Raw genomic sequence first — 12,207 nt, 5'->3', positions numbered from 1 at the left:
ATTAACCCCCTTTTTAGCAAGAACTTAAATACCAAAAATGTTTAAGTTAAATAAAAGGTTGCGTTATAAACAGACCTGGCATTGGATAGGGGGAGTAGGCAGTCTGTCCAGGCTGAGGTGTGGTAAAGCCGGGGCTGTAGCTGAGGCCTGTCTGCAGAGGAGACTGACTCTGGGCTAGGCCGCTTTCTGTTTTTATGCCAGGAAGCATCACACCAAGGTCTATGGCAATAGAAAAAAAATAATGATATTAAATGTTTCAGCTTTAATTTGCAGAGTTTAACAAAAGTCTCTTCTTCCTCTAAAGACTTAGAGACTTCCATCTGCAACTGAGGGTGCTTAAGAACTTCTACTCCTGCACCATCGAGAGCGTCCTGACGGGAAACATCTGCACCTTTGGGAACAGCACCAAGCAGGACAGACCAGATCTGCAAAGAGTGGTGTGCTCGGCTGAATGCATCATTCGATCAGAGCTTCCTGACCTGCTGTCCATCTACACCAAGCAGTGCAAGACTAAAGCCAGGAAGATTATGATGGACCTCTCCCACCCCAACAATGGACTCTTCTCATTTCTTTTTATTCATAATTTCTTACGTAAACTGTTAAAATCTGCAAATTTTGTAGTAATCTGTAAATATGTAAATCTTACTGTCAATTCGTACTGTCATTTAATGGTTGGGTATTGCACAGCAATAAGCATTTCACCACATGTCGTACTGTGTATGGTTGTGTGTGTGACAAATAAAATTTGAATTTGAAAAGTATTGCATTAACTCATTATATATACATAGTCCCCAGTTTTAGAGGCTCGAAATATACTGAACAAACTAACCTAATTTTAAATATAAGGATTATTTATTATTTAAGGGAAGTCAAGATACTATGGGCATCACTAAATGCTTCTTCCACAGTTGAGATGCTCTGCCAGGCCTTTACTTCCACCACCTTCAGTTGCTGCTTGTTTGAGGGTCTCGCTGCATTCAGTTTTGTCATCAGTAACTGCAAAGCATGCTCTGATTGGCTGTGATCAGGTGACTGAAAAGCATATCCCACCAGAAAGAGTCTCTATTTTTCTTCCTTTCAGAAACTCTTGGTTGCTTTTGCAGTTTGCTTTGGGTCATTAACGTTTGCACTGTGAAGTGCTGTCCAATCAGTTTTGCAGCTGAATCTGAGCAGAGAGTAAAGCCCAGTACACTTCACAATTCATCCTGCTACTTCTATCAGCAGTCACATCATCAATAAACACTAGTGACCCAGCTCCACTGGCACCCATACACATTAATCTCAGTTCCATGTGTCCAAAGATTTTTGTCAGAACTGTGCAGACTCTTTTAGATGTTTTCTGGCAAAGTCCACTCTGGCCTTCTTGTTCTTGAGTGTAACCAGCGGTCTGCACTTTGCTGGTCTTTATTTCCATTCATGAAGGCGTTGCTTGATTGTAGACCTTGACAATGACACACCTATCTCCGTGAAAGTGTTCCCGATGTGTTTAAATGTTCTGAAGTTGTTTTTCTTAACCACGGAAATAGTTCTGTCCTCATCCGCTTTAGTTAGCCTCGGTGTTCTTTCAAGACTTTTGGTGTTGCTGAGATGGGCAGTAACACCAAGATCAACCAGATTGTTGATTTGGCCACTGTCTCTCTGATAGGTTTATTTGGGCTTCCCTCACTTACATCAACATCTCTTTAGACCTCATTTTGACAGTTTTAATGAAGAGTAACCAAAATGTAATGTAAAAACACTGTGAATCAACTCCACATTTTCAACTGCTTAATTTTTCATTGAATAACAGTCAACTGCGCAACTAATTTTGAGCCTCTCAAAATGGGGAGACTGGTATAAAAATGGCTGTAATTTCTAAACAGTTAATACAATACTTTTGTTAATTCAATATAATTAAAGCTGGAAGTCTGCTCTTCAATCACATCGTGATTGCTTGTTTTAAAATCCAGTGCGGTGGTGTACAACAGGAAAAGTTACAAGAGATTGTTTCATCGCCCACATACTTATGGATCTAACTGCATATTATCCTCATTCTGCTACAAGTTCACTTTCAGTTCAGTTTATTCGAATCTTTGGCTGTACCCAGTTGCAATGATTGAATGGGTGAAAATATTTAATTTCTCCCCAAATATAATACAGCATAATGAGTTTACTTCTAGTTTTTAAAGGGCATCCAAACCAGTCACTCAGCACAAACACATCAACCCAGTTGCATGGGAAAACTTAGGCTTGAGTTTGAACAATGTCTTCTACCACAAAATAATACCATATAAATAAGATTCCTTCTTTAAAATATTTTTTTTCTTTCACACAACACTTGCAGTTTAGTTTGTAAATCTTCAAAAAATCATTTGTCTGCAGTTTTTGTATGGACATGTGTGGGTATAACTATGTGGCTTCTTCAGCGTGTGTTGGTTCACACCATAGGTAGACAATCCGTAGGCCTGGCCTGTCTGAGAATAAGCAGTATAGACGGTTGATTGCTGCATGCTGCTGAACTGAGGTTGGCCGGTGTACGTCGGCATGGAAGGAGCTGCCGGCGTGGAGAGGATGTGAGGGTAGGGCCTATAAGAGAGAGGAAAGTGACAGTAGGTGTAGGTGAATTAGCTACTTGGTAGATTATAGCATTTAGGAGTTATTTCGTTGAGTAAAATTCAACTTTAGCTAACCTTACAGAATGTAAACAAAGATGCCTGTTTAGTTTTAAAACTTAGACTTACTTGGATGGGTAGAGAGGGGGGGAGTACTGGTGGGCTGAACGAGGGCTGTACCCGCTGCTGGTGATTACTAAAAACAGCAAAATAATCGAGAACAACAAGGCAAAAACATGTTACGGATGGTGTCAACTCAAAAGTGCTGTTTTTCTGAGCATTTACCAAAACCACTCCTGAGCAGGACAATTCGGGGCCTCCAGCTTATTTGAGCCGAGATGCCGTTCCAGTAAACATAATTTGAAGCATTTTGAATGGAGGGGAGCCAAGTTCTTCCTTTAGAGATCACCGCAGTCCCTGAAACCCTTACAGTGGGCCTCATAGTAAAACACAATGTCTGTTTGTGGTCATTGAGATGTCGGAGCTCAGTACTGACAAACACCCTGCTGGGTTTAAACCCCTCTCTCTGTTTTGTGGAATGGCTTTGTGTGTGTGTTTTACAGTGTGAAAGAGAGTGGGGACGTGTGTGAGTCTAAAAAAAAAGAAAAGAAAAAAGACAAGTGTAAAATGTCTCTGCCCCTCTTATCCCTCTGCCAGCCTTTGATGATGATGCAATCCAAGGACAGGCAATATTTCACTGGATTAAAGCTTTCAGCAGGTCTACCAGTGAGCTCAAATGGATGATGGTGTTTGTGTGACTTCTGTGCGTCTGAAAAAAAACAGAGCAAGTCAAGCGGAGACCAGAAGGGATTTAAATTTTTGCGTCTATCTATGGCTGATTCAATCGTCAACTCACTGTCCTCTTTTTTTCCCCATCTAGTCTTACAGCAACTCCAAGTGTAGAGGGATTTGACTTTTTCAAACCTTTTTTTTTTTTAAAACAGTATATTCACCTGAATCACAGAATGTATATTATATATTGATCAGCTTTCTGACCACTATCACAACTACTTATACAACTACTACTACTAAAAAATAAATAAAAATAAAACACGGTCAAAAGGTTAAACTCAAGCCTGCAAATTTAAAATTAGCAATAGCTGTTTTGGGGAAGCAAGTTAAAAATGATCTATGCAAAATACACTTCTCCTTCTGGTTTTGTCACAAGTCCACACCCATTATCCTGCCCATGATGCTTTGCAAATTACTAGTCTTCCTTTTGGATTCTTAATGCGAGATTAATGAATAAACTCCGATTGACGGGTATGGACTTTGGTGATATTTATGAATTATGTGCATATTTATCCAAGGGTCTGTGCTTTACCTGAGCCTGCGTATGTATCCAGGGCTGTGTCCCCTGTCGTAGTAACTGTATCGCTGTTGTTCAACGGCTCTGTTTTCACTTAAAGGAAAAGGAAAAGGTCAGTATTAGGGTAAAGCAGTAAAGACTTTCCACAACACACAGACAGAAACAAACCTTAGTGGGTAAGAGCAGAAAACGTCCATGCAATTCCAGCATGTCAACTTAATGCTGCGTGCAGGGTTCCCATTGCAAGCGCTATTGAATTTCACTGTCTTTAAATGGCTCTCTGTAACCACTATGCTCGAAGCTTTTTACTTCATCATTGTTTTCTGATGCTATTTTTAAGATATGGATGACTTTGAAAACTATAAAATGTAAGTAACACATTCAAAAATGAATTAATGCAAAGTGATCCTTAGCAAATATTTGTGATTTCTTGCCCTCAAATTCGCCTCTTTTCAGAGGGTCTTTGGTAGGAACCCTGTAAATATACTGTAAAAATAAAAAAATTAAAAAGAGAGAAAGAAACTTCACACACAGTAATAAACTGGGATGCAGAAAAACAATGAAGATTCAGAAAGCAGAGAGAAAATTCACAGCAAACCAAAAATCAGTCAGAGCAACTCTGGCAAGAACCAACAAACCAAACCAAAAAAAAACAAAAACAAAAACAACAAGTCAACAACCGTGGCTAGCTAAAACTAAAGAAAGGCATCCCTTATGCTTTTACTGTATTGCTGTAAAATTTTTGCTCTGGGATTCACACACATGCACCTCTGTACCATATTCCTTGGAGCCTGTGGCAGGGGATGGGCTGCTGCAGCCCAACAGCCAATCAGCCGTGTTAAGAACGGTCATGCTTTCACCTATAGGGGTGCAAGGTGGGAAGGTGATGAGGATAAGACCCACTGAAAACCAGATGCAGGTCAAAGGTATACGGGGTCACATGGTACTGATCTTTTCGTAGACATTTGCGTTAAATATAAAAGAAAAAAGAACATTCCCAAAATAGTTATATTATGGGAATATTTAAAGGCTTGTGTTTTTTTCCCCATCGACTTGCTTTCATGTTTCAAGTCTTAATAACAAGAAAGTTATTAAGACTTGGCAAGAAAGTCTTAATAACTTTCTTGCCAAGTTATTAAGACGGTCAGTAACAATTTTGTCTCTATGCTAAATATGAAGCTAGAGTAAGGAAATGGTTAGCTTATACAACTGGTAGAACAGCTGTTTCCCAGCGCTCCAAAAGCTTAGAAACAAAACGTCAGTAAAGGCATATATAACCCCCCAACCTGCCGATTTTTTTGTACAGATTAAACCAAACTGATTTCCGAACTCTAGAGGTGCTGGTAGGTGGATTTTGTTACCCTTGGACAAAGCCAGATGAAATTCTCCCACCTGTTAAGTCTAGTTTGAGTCTTAAAGCAAAGGTAATATATCCATTTGGGTGTAGGTCAAAATAACCTTTATTTATCTCACACTGGATTTTGGGTAAGCCCTTCAATTCATTCTCTGTCTGAATAATTTTCCCTTTAAGGCATCCCATTTATGCAAACTTTCTTGTAATTGGCTGCCCCTTAGGGAAAAAGAGAAAAGAAAAATAGCTGGGTGAGTCAATGTGGTGCGAATGGTTTTCGGTCTCTATGTGTTAGCCCCGCGACAGACTGGCGACCTGTCCAGGGTGTACCCTGCCTCTCACCCTAAGACAGCTGAGAAAGGCTCCAGCCCACCAGCGACCCTGAATTGGATAAACGGAAGAGAATGGATGGATTGGGCTCCTGTGCTCACATCCATAACCAGAAGGCTGTGATGATCATATTAAGGATATCCCCTCTTTATGATATCAAAGATTCAATAAAAAACTTTCTGAAACTGAGCATGTTTCAGAAGAAAGAACTGATGCTGCCTCAATTGGTCACACAAAGTCACACAGCAACCCATGTAGTAAGTCTTTCATGTCACTTCGGAGGAATTTTGGCCCATTGTTCTTTGCAGAATAGTTTCAATTCAACAACATTAAAGGGTTTTCAAGCATGATCGTCCTGTCATGCCAAAGAATCTCAATCAGAAGTCCAGACTATGACTAGGCCACTCCAAAACCTTATATTTCCAGAGCCATTCAGAGGTGGAATGCTGGTGTTTCAAATCATTGTCCTGCTTGAGTTTCAGGGAATAAACTGATGGCCGGACATTCTCCTCATTCTCCAGAATTTTCTGGTAGAGAGCAGAATTCATGGTTCCATCAGTTACAGCAAATCGTCCAGGTCCTGAAACAGCAAAGCAGCCACAAACCATCCCACTACCACCACCATGTTTGACTATTGGTTTGCTATTTTTATGAAATACTGTGTTAGTTCTATGCCAGATAAAACAGAACTCAAATCTTCTCAATCTACTCAAGTTCAAGTGTTGTCTCATCAGTCCAGAGAATATTTTCCCAGAAGTTTTGGGCATCATCACATTTTTTGGCAAATGTGAATCTTTGTGTTCTTTTTGGTCATCAGTGGTTTTCTCCTTGGAACTCTCCAATGGGTGCCATTTTTGCCCAGTCTCTTTGTTATTGTTGAATCATGAACACTGACCATAACTGAAGGAACGTATGGCCTTTTAGTTCTTTAGATGTTATTCTCAGTTCTTTTGTGACCTCCTGAATGAATTGTCGATGCTCTCTTGGAGTAATTTCGGTAGCTTGACCGCTCTGGGGAAGGTTCACCACGGTTCCAAGTTTTCTCCATTTGTGGAAAATGGCTCTCACCATGCAGTCCCAATGCATTGGTTGGAAATGGCTTTGTAACAGTTTCCAACCAATGACTTTAACCGATTCTAAACAGTTCTTACATTTCTATAGATGGTGGCATGATCTGTGACTTTTTGAGGTCTATCAGCCTATTTCACTTTGTCATACAGATTCTGTTTCAATAAGTTCTTGATTTAATAGGTCTGGTAGTAGTCAGGACTGGGTGTAGCTAATGAAACTGAACTGAATTTTGGTTAAACACATTTAATCCCTGATTCATCCACAAAAAGGCACATTTAGATAGCTTGAGTTAGAGTGAGAAATATAAATACAAATACATTCTGGGGACATGTGAGACTAACATTAATATGTCAAAGTAGAAGGATATGCGACTTTTAAGATACAGCTATTTTATTATAATACATGACAACTGTATCTGCTTTAACAAACAGCAATGAGATTAATCTCCTGATATTTCTGTCTATACAAATATGTTCTTGCTAAAGTCTCGAGCTATTCTTCTAATCAGCAGCTCATCTATCATCACGTGATTGCGCTTTTTAAAAGCCGAGGACACCTGTTAATCAGTTTATCATTCTACATAATGTTTTTCAGGGGTTTCTTTTCTAAAACGCCCATCACCAGCAACCATCTGAAAACTCAATTGAGTTCAGGACAACTTCATTAATCCCCTAAGGGAACAATACAATCCACTGGACAAGCTGTAATGAAGACAAATGAATTGCTATGGAGATGGCCTGTGGGCCTGAGCGTCCGCTGATGTCAGGTGAGGGGAATGTTGAGTATGTAGATTGTTTTGGCTCTCTGTGAAGCCCGAGCTCTGTCTGCTTAAATCATTAACTGTGAGCTCATCAAAAATGATTTAATGTGCTCTAATACGGTCTCGGTGTGCTGTTAGCCCACACTGAGCATGGCTATTTCTGTGACTGCGAGTATGTTAACACATCAAAATGACTAAAATGCAGCATCTCACTTTTTCCATGACATTATTATTATTATTAGAAGTGGTTTCCACCGCCTGGTAAATCAGCAATAGATCAAAGGATGGCCCCTCAACAAAAGCACCATGTCCAGTGCTATATCATCAAACTGTCCTGACAGAAATGGTTCCAGAGGACAGAGCATGAGAAAGTGGGAAGATCAAGGGTGAGAGGAGAAAAAAAGATTAATAGAAAGAAGGAGAAACGCATACGGACTCAGAGTAAAGAAAAAGAAGAAAAAGAGAGGAGCGGGCTCACTGGTGTTGACATATAAGAGAGCAGTGATGCTTTAATGCTCTTGTAGAGGAAATAGTTTCCAGTGGGATTTTGAGCTTGCTCTCCAACACACACATACAGACACTTTGCCAAGCCGTTAGCGGAGGAGAGCAGAAGTGCTTCGCCGTGTGTTTACACACATTCTCCAGTGGTTTATTCAAGAACTCATGCCAGCGTGGAAGTGTGTATGCATGCATTTGTATGTGCGTGTGTCCCTCCATCTCTATAAATTCCTCAAAAAGTATTTATCTCTACATGCTGAAAGGCTTTCTGACTGATGATTTTGCAATAAATTTCATTGCATTACATTTTTCTCATCAAATGCTCTTGCCTTAAGTGACTTTCAACATGTCCATTGGACCTCCTTTGGCATTAAGATTATATTTAATAAAAAAGGAATAAAAGACAATGAGTATTCTGAATGGAGGAGTTTAGACTTTCAACTACATTTTACACAATGTAAAAAAAAATAGAAATCAGTAAATTCATAGTTCCTGCATCAATGGCTCTCTTCTTTCTTCAAAGAAATAATTCACCCTTTAACTTTAATACATCACGGACCTTTATGCAGCATTTCAAGTAAACGTACATACTGGCAAATTTGTTTTCTAGTTTAGAATTAGAAAGGACTAAAATCATTTTCAGAGGGTCAGATTAGTTTAGCCTTGAAACATGGAGAAACTGTTGGCTTTTTCCTGTCCAAATGTAACCAATCTGGCTTACCAGCACCTTTTTAAGCTTAAAAATGAGCAAATCTTGTTTGTTTAGTTCAAAAAGGGAAACATATAGGTTTTATTTATTTATTTCATATATAGTATATTTGATATTTATGTATCTGACATCCCCCATGTTGGTGTTGTTCCTGGATAAACATTGCAACTGACGAATGATGTTGTCTGAGCAATCAGTTGGCATTAGCCAAGAAGTTAGCTAATGCAATAAAAAACTGTAAATCACTGTAGCAAAGCAACATGAGTGACCTGAAATTAAATCTAAATGTAACCCAGACAATATTTATCTTACTGTATAAATTAATAAAGAAAATGCTTTACCATTTGTTCCAGGAGAGAATTTTATACAAACAAAAGGCACCCCCCCAACCCCCAACATTACAAAGCTATGACATCACAACATTATTGGTCAGCTGTAACATTCATCCTGGACCAACATTAATATGATGATGTGGGAAAAGCATCCACACAGGCATATTAGGCCTTTGACTACAGCTGGCCATAGTCAGACAGTGGTTTTGTGACACAGTGGGCAGTCAATAATGCAAAGATTTATTGCAGCAGCACATCAGATATCCTTTTTCATGGAAGAAGACTGCAAGCAAAGAAAGATTCATATAATTTAACGCCAACCTTTATTTTGGAAAAATAAAACTTAATTTTTAAAATTCTTAGTTCTTTTTTTTTTTTTTTTGCTTTACTTAAACTGGTATCTTAGAATGGGAGGGAGCTGCTCAGCTACTTGAAAGTAATGTGGGATGGTGGAGTAGTGTTGGGGTTGCCATGAGCCCATAAGCCCACTTTTTCTAAGATAACTATTAAATCTATGCATTTGCCATCATATTGACTTCCTCTGGGAATGTGTGCAGATTTATTAAGCAATCGAACACATTTATTTTTCTTTCAGTTTCAGATACACAGCTGAGTACAAAATACTGGAGCCCCTAAGAAAACTTCCTAAAAATCCCATCTTCTCACCTCCTGTTCCATTGGTGGTGATAGATGGGCTGCCAAGGTTGTTCTTGTCCAGCTTGGAGCCTGTCGAATCTCCACCTCCCACTCGGTTATGAGGACTGGCTAGGTCCTGCATTTCCATAGACCTATTTGGGGACAGAAGATGGCAAGGAAAAAGAGGTAAACTGTCTTCTACTTTTATTTGTTTTTTTTTTAATTTAATGAATAGCAGATCATGATATGTTCTCACAGGTGGGAATTTACATTGACCATACACAATGTTAAGATCCCGCTGTACTGTAGATCCTCACAGTCGTAAACTTCATACTTCTCAGCACCAGTTAGCTTACATGAGCATGTGTTCAGAGGGCTACACCTTGTATGTGGGCCTGCTGGCTCTTTTATGGTGTGGCGGGGTGTGTGTGTGTGTGTGTGTGTGTGTGTGTGTGTGTGTGTGTGTGTGTGTGTGTGTGTGTGTGTGTGTATATAAACTTCTGGGCTCCAATACAAACCCACAGCCTGCCAGCATGCTTTAGTTTTACAATGTGTTCCACATGCATGACTGGGACGAACCAGCACACAAGGTGGTAATGGTAAAGTGAGAGTGTGTCTGCGTGTGTGTGTGTGTGTGTGTGCGCGGATGACTGGAAGTGGAAGTAAGTAAGACATGAACAGAGTGCAGATGCACACAGTGGAATAAACGTCTGCCTTTTGTGTATTACAGTTTATTGTGGCAACAACTGCTCTCTCTATAGGCTCTATAACCCCTAACTAAGAGGTAAAATTCCTATTAATACATTTTTATGCTTTAGACTTCAAGCAAATGTATATTAAATACTTTATTCAGACTTTTCACCACTGTTACCACAAACCCACATTTCAGTACATTCGGACCAAGATTATAGTTTCATGTTGAATCGGTCTGTGTATGGACAATACTTCTTATGAATGTGTGTGTGTGTGCATATTTGTGAGCACTGACTCATGCTGCCCGCAGGTTGGTCACACTTGTGCTCTTCTGTGAGACATCAAAGCCAGAAATGACAGAGATGGAAGAAGAATAAAACAAATGCGGGCCGCTGCTGCTCGGTGTGTGTTTATGCGCGCGTGTGTGTGTGTACGAAAAGAGAGCGTGTGCATCTGTGTGGCGGTCTGGCAGAAAGCCATCTCAATGCTATGGGCAGATAGTATCTCCACACATGACTGCAACCCACAGTCGGACTGACGGGTATAAACATATAGCTTTCAGCAAACGAGAAAGACCCTGCTAAACGGTGCAAAATGGAGAATGCGTGAAAGATAAACACTCTAAATCAGCTCTCTCCATTTCGGTCAACTCTTCTTTTTGTTTCCTTATTTACAGCTAAACACTCATTTTGTTCTCCCGTTCATTGCATGGACGTCAACGACAGTTTACGGCAGACAAAATAAACGAGCAAAGTCCTACCTTCAAACAAAGGCCTCAAGTGTATCTGCTACACAAGGGAAAAGTTAAGAACTTTCACAGATTATGTTGCCGCCACCACCCCCATTTTTTTCTTTCTATCATGTGCTTAAAACCCTTCATCCATCCTTTTCTTTTGTCTTTCAACAGCAGGAAATGATTCTGTCTCCCCTTCTTGTTTTTTCCTCTTTTCCCTCTGTTTCACTCCTCTTGGGAGGCGATGGCAAGAGTTGTGGTGTTTCATAAACTCTTCTCTGGTTTTCACATCATGGCCGGTCATTGAAAAAATATGCTCTATATTACCGAGATGCACGGCGCGTTTTGTTAAATTAGCAGATTTAGGCCTGTAGCTGGTTGTTTTTTATTTATCTGCTCCTTTTTCCCCTCTTAACTGAACAAGTTGCAGTATAAAAACAGAAGCACATTTCAGAAGATTTTTTATGCAAGAAAGTGCCTTCTTGTTAATTCCTTCTGAAGGCAAAAAAAGAAGAAGAAGAAGAAGAAAAAGAAAAATAGCTAAAAGCTGCAATGCAGTGGGATGTATACCAAGACTGTTAAGAAGTATAAACTGCTTCATCAATAAGCTGCCAAAGGGGGACAAAAGGGGAAAACAGGCAGTAAGAGAAGAATGGCAAAGCTACAGGATCCTGGCATGCAGTAAGTCAAATCTCCAAATTATCAGGTTGCAGCTACTCTGTTTCTGCAATTTAAGCTATTTCAGACTAGGATAAGTAGTTAAAGTGGATAATTTTTTTTTTTTAAACTGTCTACATTTGCCAGCACTTCAGGCTATCAACAGCTAACTAGACACAGCATGCTACAGCAGCCTTTTGACACTGTAAATCTAGATGTCTGACTATAGAAAACTCATGCCATGAAGCTCCCAGCGCACAGTTTTTGTGCTGATGTTAATGCCTCAATAATAAAGCTTTCAGCTGATCATGGAATACCCAAGAGGGGAGGAATTCCACAAACTGGAGGTGGCATCGTAGTACAGAGACAGACAGACTGCACTAGGGGTGCTTGATTTTGCCGAATTCAAAGATTCAGAGGTGTGGCCCAGCACTTCAGTGCATATAGTTGATTTCCATTTGATGTACTGACTGTGTGTACAGCATGTTCCCTTTGCTTGTCTGTTTGGTTTGATGTGTGTGTGTGTGTGTGTGTGTG

General features: G+C 39.8%; 1 protein-coding gene across 6 annotated transcripts in view; it reads right to left on the bottom strand.

The window, feature by feature from the left end:
• The window catches only part of eya4 (EYA transcriptional coactivator and phosphatase 4), a 53,248-nt gene that overhangs the window by 17,944 nt on the left and 23,097 nt on the right, over positions 1 to 12,207 (bottom strand). For 4 of the 6 annotated variants that reach the window (XR_002056582.2, XM_005449560.4, XM_005449559.4 and 1 more), the window contains 6 exons: positions 9,618 to 9,739; positions 4,677 to 4,760; positions 3,916 to 3,993; positions 2,721 to 2,787; positions 2,423 to 2,565; positions 76 to 219 (listed from right to left, as the gene is read on the bottom strand). Coding sequence is in view for 5 of the 6 variants with exons in the window: in XM_005449560.4 (XP_005449617.1) it covers positions 76 to 219; positions 2,423 to 2,565; positions 2,721 to 2,787; positions 3,916 to 3,993; positions 4,677 to 4,760; positions 9,618 to 9,739 (638 nt within the window). In the remaining variant the exon portion in view is untranslated. The remainder of the gene's footprint in view (positions 1 to 75; positions 220 to 2,422; positions 2,566 to 2,720; positions 2,788 to 3,915; positions 3,994 to 4,676; positions 4,761 to 9,617; positions 9,740 to 12,207) is intronic. The other 2 variants (XM_019345779.2, XM_005449561.4) reach the window with 1 other exon arrangement.

This window comes from Oreochromis niloticus, linkage group LG15, assembly GCF_001858045.2.
Source record: "Oreochromis niloticus isolate F11D_XX linkage group LG15, O_niloticus_UMD_NMBU, whole genome shotgun sequence".
NCBI lineage: Eukaryota > Metazoa > Chordata > Actinopteri > Cichliformes > Cichlidae > Oreochromis > Oreochromis niloticus.
This window is presented reverse-complemented; position numbering and strand designations above follow the sequence as displayed.